We start from the raw sequence: 7,242 nt of genomic DNA, 5'->3' as shown, positions 1-7,242 counted from the left end.
CAGATCTCATAACCTTCTGAGAGTTCTCAGTGTTGCTCCAGCTCAATCTCCAGCCAATTAAAACTCCAGGCCCGAGAGCAGAGCTCCCAGAGAGCTCGAGCGAGCAGGGTAATTTACACTGTCAAGCAGAAGGAGACCACACAGTTATTGTTCATCAGTGTCTTGGAGCAAATTGTGCTTTCTCGCTGTGAACAAAAAGAAGAAAATGCAATACTCAGCTGTAGTCCACTTCCAGTTGTGATACCCAGTTCCTCTGTGACATCTGGAATTCAAGGCATGGCTTTTTATTACTGTCAACTTGCAGAAGGTTCATTAGGAGCAGGGAAGGCTGGGTAAAATGTTAAAACGCTGCGAGCTGAGGCCATGTTGTGACTAGTGTACCATGACACCTGGTGTCTTAGCTCTCCGGTATGTGGGACACGGGCCAGGTCAAAGCTGAGACATGTTACGTTTATGCTTTCCCCAAAACCGCCTTGTCTTTATGCAACACGGAGCAGGTTTTCCGATACATTCTGTGAATTCACCATAGCCATGGCATCTACACATTAAAGGTATAATTAACAGAAGGAACAGGCACAAGCAAAACTCCATGGGAAAAAATTTATTTTTTGAAATAAGCAATATCAGATTTTAGATGTTTCGTGGAACATTGTGTCCATCATTTGAATCAGTTGCAGTGGGCTATGCCAAAAAGCTGCTTTGTGCATGGCAAGATCAACATGGAAGTTTTATTAACACAGGGAACAGATTTGTGAGCATGTACACGCAACATAATACTGTATATTGAACAAAAACAGCATTTAACACTGCTGCTCATGAAGTAAAAAAAAAAACCAAAAAAACAATAATAGTCATTTTGTAAATGCAACGTCCAGTCAATAAAGCATAAAATAAAAAAGTTGCTGGATTCACCATCAGCTGGGGTCATCGATATGGTGAAGTAACACAAATGTAAAAACAGCACACACATCAACTATATTAATGGGAAAAAGTGACGGATAGTGAATTACAGTAACCACAGTTCTAACCATACTGTTCCAACATGGAGACAGCTTCAAAAATGGGAACAATTGTGAACTGCTAATAATAGGAATAGTCCAAAAAGAAATAATAGGCCAAGCCTGAGGAACCCGGTACTTCATGACATAGGAAAATCCACTTAAAGGTAGGAAACATGTTTTGTATCAGGCTTTGACTGATCATGTTTTTGTGCCAAACCAAAATACAAAATGGCTGTATGGGTTTTGGGCAATTTTAGTGAGGGTTTAAGTGAAATATATAAAATACTAGAGAGTCAGCTTTTCCTAACTTGCTCTCTTTTTTTGGATCTCGTTCCGTATTCCCTCGACGAAGCTTTTTTAGACGTGCTGGCAGACAATACAAAAGTAGTTTGAGTGAGTGATTGCTGGGTGTTAGCGACCGGCCTGATCGACACCAGACAATTAGAGTGGTACCTCTCGCAACGACCGCACACGTATCAAAGCAGTGCACACAAGAGTGATGTCAAGGTTGGCTCTGCCATATAGGTGTTATTATCAAGCACTTCTTCTTTCCCAGAAAGTGTCCTGGAGAGAGAGCTGGGTAATGAGCTAATGAAGTTCACACACCTTCAGATTTATCAGAGTCATGGGGACTGGGTGCCAAACCTCAGCATGATATAATTACTCAACCGAAATCTAGATTAATTTGACCCCATACACAGTTAAAGGCAACAGCCCTGTGATATACAGTAATGGATGCAAAAGGTGATTTATTGTTACTCAAGTGTAATGAAACGCTATCATTTTAATAAGAGTAAAAGTGTAAGTGCTGGTTAGAGATGAACGGTGGTCATCGTTCGTGGTCCTGACTTGGTTCTGAGCCAACGTTATTTTCATTTTCCACTTCCGCAATTACAACGGCAGAGCTTCAACTTAGACATCGATGGGTCAGTATCTGGGTTCAATAACAAGATGTGTGGGATGTCAACATTAAGGGACAAATGTTCAGAGGAGTGTTGCCAGCAAACAGCAGAAGATAGTGGGATACACTGAAGAGCGTCTGGCACTTGGGGCTCGGCCAGTCATTGTGCATCACCCTCTCAAAGAGTACTGAGGTTTTAGCTTTCAACTACGAAAAGCAAAAAACAAACAAAACGCAAGAATTTATACAAAATGCAATTTAAAAAGACATCTATTTACAAAATCGCCATTACAAAATTTTTATTTCAGATTGACTTCTTAAACAGGGCTCAGGTGAAATTAGGTTCTCTTAAACTTTATCCACATATTTACATGGTCTTCGTTTTAATGATTTCCTTTTTTTTGCCAGACGGTAAATAACATTGACGTGTCCCTAAATTATCTTAAGAGTAAAACATTTCAAAAGAACGGGAGCACTCAGAAAAGAGGTGATCTCCATTCTCCACAGATGCTGTCTGTATTTCACAGATTTGCGGAGGAATGATCTCTGCAGTCATCGTCACTGGGCATCCACATGTGGATTACTGCATGATAAAACTGCGTTAACTTCACTTTTCTTTACAAGCAACAAGCTTGTGATTCGTTAATGTCTTTTATCTTGTTTTGTCTTTTTTGTTTTGTTTTTTAATAAGCTCAGCGCAAGAAGCTTTCAGGACAGTGCAGGCATTCTTTTCCAATCTCTGGGCCAGACCTGATTTGAATTTATTATCATTTTCAAACAGAGCCTAACCTTCAACAATTGAAGATTATCATGATTTACCTCAAAGAAATACAAGCCAAAAGAAGAACTTTAAAGGTGGTGATGCATCAAACTATCAAAGGGAGGGAAAACGTTAGTTTAGTCGCCTAGTAACGAGACAGTCAATTCTAGGGAGGACAGGAAAAAATGTTGGCAAGGAAAACTTGAAAATACAATGTGATTTTTATCACGGTAGCCGTCAAACAGGCAAAATTAAAATGATTATGTCATAACAGTTTATGTCACAAGCACTCTGCATTTAAAGAGGTGAAAAATGGACACCGCCACCATTTGCAATTTATTTCCCTTCACATTTTCTAGGCTGTGACATTTAACTTTTGTCTGTTGGTTTTGGATCGCTACAGAGACGCTTCCTACCAACTAAACTGCACCATTTTTTTTGACTGAATATGATTATTCAGATTAAAATCTTCGCTACTACACTTTCTGACCTAACAGCCACATTTTTGTCCTAATGTAAACACAACTTTAAGCTTCCCCTTCTGACATGAAGTTTCAGGCTTGGTTTGTTGCAAGATAATTCACATTCTGATTGCCCCCATAAGCATTTGTTAGTATAGAACAGCTGTTGTCATCTTTAAACTTTTCCCCTTTAAATTTGAAACTTTAACTTAAAAAAAAAAAAAAAAAAAAAAAAGACACACTGATTTTGACTCCATCCGTCACGCTCATCCATTGCTGGACAGGTTATTAATAGCACCTATTAACACTTCCATGTTAGCCGGAGTCTGCAGCTTGTCTCCCCTCCTGTCCCCGCCGCGTGGTTAGCAGGCCACAGACGCGGCGAAAGCCACAGTTCCCACGGCCTGCCTCAACACGCCTGTAAGAGCAGCTTCTGAAAAGCAAACGGCTTAGTCATAAATACCGGACCAGGGCGCTTGACTCGGGAACACGAGAGCCTGATTGGAAATGCCACGTGTACATAAACACATCGGAGAGCATACGATTACCAGCTATATGTAGGAGGACAGTCGCACCGGTTTACTATACATGAACACGCAGAGCTGGCAGCAGTAGGGACAGAGAAGTGAAATATTCACTATAAGAGAGAATACATTTTAAAAAGCCTAAAAACGAAACTGCAAATCAATACTTGTATGGAAGGAGCAAGAATGTTTTCCATCAAAAATAGTAAGGCAAACATCATATGATTTCTGTTTAGTTTTTTTGTTTTTTTGTTAGATTTTTTTTCACCTCCTTGTGCCCTGTTACCTGAGCATTAAAAAGGCTCCATATTCCAGCGGACAGCCAGTCCGAAATAGCAAGTCAGTTTAAAGTTAAAAACAGCTTGTTCATTCTTGGGTTGTGTGTGTGCGGTCGCTGGCCGTCGTATTTCTAAAGCACTGCGCCGCAAACTGCCTTCTTTTGTTCCAGCTGTTCGTAATGTCGCACTGAGTGGCTGTATAGAGTTGCAGCCAATGCAACTTGTGTGGAAAATGAGAACGGAGAAGCCTTGGGCCCAGCGAAACGAGAAGCATTGTCTTCTCACTTTGCACCGGCTACGTCTGCGGTCCTTCGCTGATCGTTCGTGTCCCAGTCTCATTTCCGAAGCCTCTCAATGTCAGGGGAGACGGTAGTGAAAGCAGCTTCTCACAAAGAGTTCCTGCGACAGAAAAGTGACACAAAACAAACAACCGTGTTTTGTCCCCCCCCCCCCCTCCCTTTACCAGCGTCACACCTTGTAGTAGATGTTGGCCGGGCTCTGCGGGGGCATCTCCTGTACGATATAGACGGGGTGGCCGTAGTCCCCGCTAACCTTCTCGTAATGCGGGCAGTAGTTGTTCTCTGTCCGTAAGGGGATGATGATGTCGCTGGGCTCGGAGCCGGCATTGCCCGTCATCTTGGGGCTGGCGAGTGTGCTGAGGGACAGGGCGGCCGGCCGGGACTGCGAGGGCTTCCGCGAGCGCTTACGAATCTTGATCAGCAGGATGATCAGGAAGATGATGAGGATGAGGAAGACGATGCAGCCGGCGCCGATGGCCGAGAAGACGGTGATCTTGGAACCCAGGATGCCGTCAATGCTGCCGTCCTTGTTCTCCTGGTTGATGGTGTCTGCGTGAAATGATGGAACACAAGAAAATGTGTAAAAAAAAAAAGAAAAAGGAGTGAACATTTTGAGGACCAAATGCTTAAAGCTTCAGTCAAATAGGTTTCAGTACTGCACTGTATTTTTTCTGTATCGTTTATGAACTCTCAACAGTAAAAGAGGACTTCAAACAATGGCTCCTATAGCCCTTATTAAAGCTTAAAAACTAGGAAGAGATAAAAGGCATGGATCATGCATAACGCCTGTCACCTAAACACAGATAAATCTACATCTCTCCTGGCGTGAAAACCAGTGCAACAATTCCTCATCTCTCACCTTAACATTTCTGGACAGAACACTCAAAATTATAGCGCAGTTTCTAATTGTGGTGTCAGATTCAACTCTCATTTGAACTTTGAGACTCACATAAAGGATCCGTGTAAAGTCTCTTTTTATTACTTAAAAATCATCTAAAGGCTCTGCTCTACTTTATCTGATGTAGAAAGGCTTGTTACTTCAGTTTGATCCAGACTGGAGTAATGGAGTGAACTCCTCGACAGAGCTCATGCCAGAAGCTCCAGGAGACTCCAAACTGAGTCTCCAGGATGCTTCTAGGAGCCTGAAAGGGGGTCGTGATTGTGAGCAGCTTCAGATCGCGTCTGGAATGGCCTTCCTGATCTTCTGAGGTTTCCCCCAAACAACAGTTCTTCAAATACTGGCTTTAAAAAGTTTTTATTAGGAAAACATTTTTTTGCTGCCAACAATAAGTCTGCCAGCCTAAGACTGATATTTACATAAAAGGCTAAGGTGTGTTAGGTCTAAATGTGTAATGAAATTTTTATTATCATTATTATTATTATTATTGAGACAGTTGTCTTTTGTTGAAAGCACAAGCGCAAAAATGCTGAAATATGGAAAAAATTTCGATGCTCTCTGAATGAGGCAAAAGGGACTTTTTGCACATCTGATTCTGTTTTATCCCTTCGTTGGCTGGCGTCCTGGGTGGACGCAACCTCACAAAAAAAGAAAAAGAAAAAAAAGGGCCGATCTGATGACTGAAATCTGAGGAGAGAAAAAATCTGTTTTTTATACATTGAAAGTGCAGATGCCAGAAATTCCCTTCACCTCAGTCCAACCCTGCTGACTGACTTTAATGGCTGTGGATGGCTCTATCTCCACTTCTATCATTGTCGGAATGTTCCCGCTTAGAAATGAGAGGTTAGAAAGGTGGAGCAAACAGGCCGTACCGGTGTTCCCAGGTTGCTGAGGCCCGTCCTGGTCAGGGCTGACGGGGTTGGAGCTGGCATCGGGTTCAGGCATGGGGGATTCAGTCTGCTCCGGGTCTGGCACCGCCATGTTGGGGTCTGAGGGGGTGGGCAGTGGGGGTGGGGGAGAGAAACAGAACAACGGCAAAAGCCAAATAAACGTAACAACTTAATAAGCTGAAGAACAAAGCCAGACATTAACATTTCTCACAAAATCTCATTTGCAGCATTTGTTTGAGCAGAGAGCAAAATCAATAAACTATGGTTATTAAATATTTCCCTCTCTGAGCCACCTTTCTCCTTCACATTTATCTCTTGTAAAATACTTTTTTACCATGCCATACACAAGCACAGAAACTTGAAATATATGAATCCCATATATCCTCTGTATACTGTTTACTGTAGCATGCACAGCACATATGTAGTAAATCTAATACATATAATAGGATTTATCTTAAATTACCACAGCTCATATGACTAAATTGCCTCATTACCAAACACAATATCAAATATCGGTGGGATTTAATGAGAGTTTCTCTGCCCGAGGCAAAGTCTCTTAAAAAAGTCCATTGGCTCTGGGTGTCTGGGAAGCTTGTGGGCCCGTGTGAAGGCCGTCTGTGAAATGCATCACAATTACGTGGCTATCGGAAGCGCTACTTCATATCTAAACACAACACTACGCTAGAACAAACATGCAACGTGCTACTTCCTTCCTTCCTGCAGCACACGTGCGCCGGCCAAGGACACGCAGCCGAGGCCCACGTTATATACGGGCTTTTATTTTGATTTTCATTATTCATACTGTTAAAAGGTGTATTTTATATGAGGGGACAGGTAGATGGGAGAATTTGGTAGATGATAGCAGAGCTGACAGTATGGACCAGAGCCAGAACTCGCTGGTTTTACCAGCTGTGTGTGGTCGCTGCTCCTCACAGCCACGAAGTCGCTCTTCCAGGTCTTTCTGAAGCGCACGTTTCTGGCTGGTTTGAGCTGGGGAGGGGGGCTGTGGTGTGGAGAGGGGGGGGGGGGGGGGGTCGCAGGCCAGTCAAACAGTGGTAATTGTTATCCCAGCCTGATGGACCTTCAGCGAGCTATCAGATCTCCCCCCCCCCACCCCCACTGCTCTTATCTTTGTGTCCCTGGTGGGTTCGGGTGGAGAGTGTGCATGTGTGTGTGTGTGTGTGTGTGTGTGTGTGTGTGTGTGTGTGGGGAGGGGGAGCCCGTCTGCTC

At 43.1% G+C, this 7,242-nt stretch overlaps 1 protein-coding gene across 2 annotated transcripts in view; it reads right to left on the bottom strand.

Moving 5' to 3' along the window:
- Positions 1-586: 586 nt before the first annotated feature.
- Positions 587-7,242, bottom strand: part of LOC143527443 (ephrin-B1-like) — an 84,601-nt gene continuing 77,945 nt past the window's right edge. For both annotated transcript variants that reach the window (XM_077022654.1, XM_077022653.1), the window contains 2 exons: positions 5,995-6,111; positions 587-4,773 (listed from right to left, as the gene is read on the bottom strand). In XM_077022654.1, coding sequence (XP_076878769.1) covers positions 4,394-4,773; positions 5,995-6,111 — 497 coding nt within the window. In that variant the 3' untranslated portion in view covers positions 587-4,393. The remainder of the gene's footprint in view (positions 4,774-5,994; positions 6,112-7,242) is intronic.

Source organism: Brachyhypopomus gauderio, chromosome 11, assembly GCF_052324685.1.
Source record: "Brachyhypopomus gauderio isolate BG-103 chromosome 11, BGAUD_0.2, whole genome shotgun sequence".
Lineage (NCBI taxonomy): Eukaryota > Metazoa > Chordata > Actinopteri > Gymnotiformes > Hypopomidae > Brachyhypopomus > Brachyhypopomus gauderio.
Note: the sequence above shows the minus strand (reverse complement) of the source record. Positions and strands in the feature narration are given on the sequence as shown.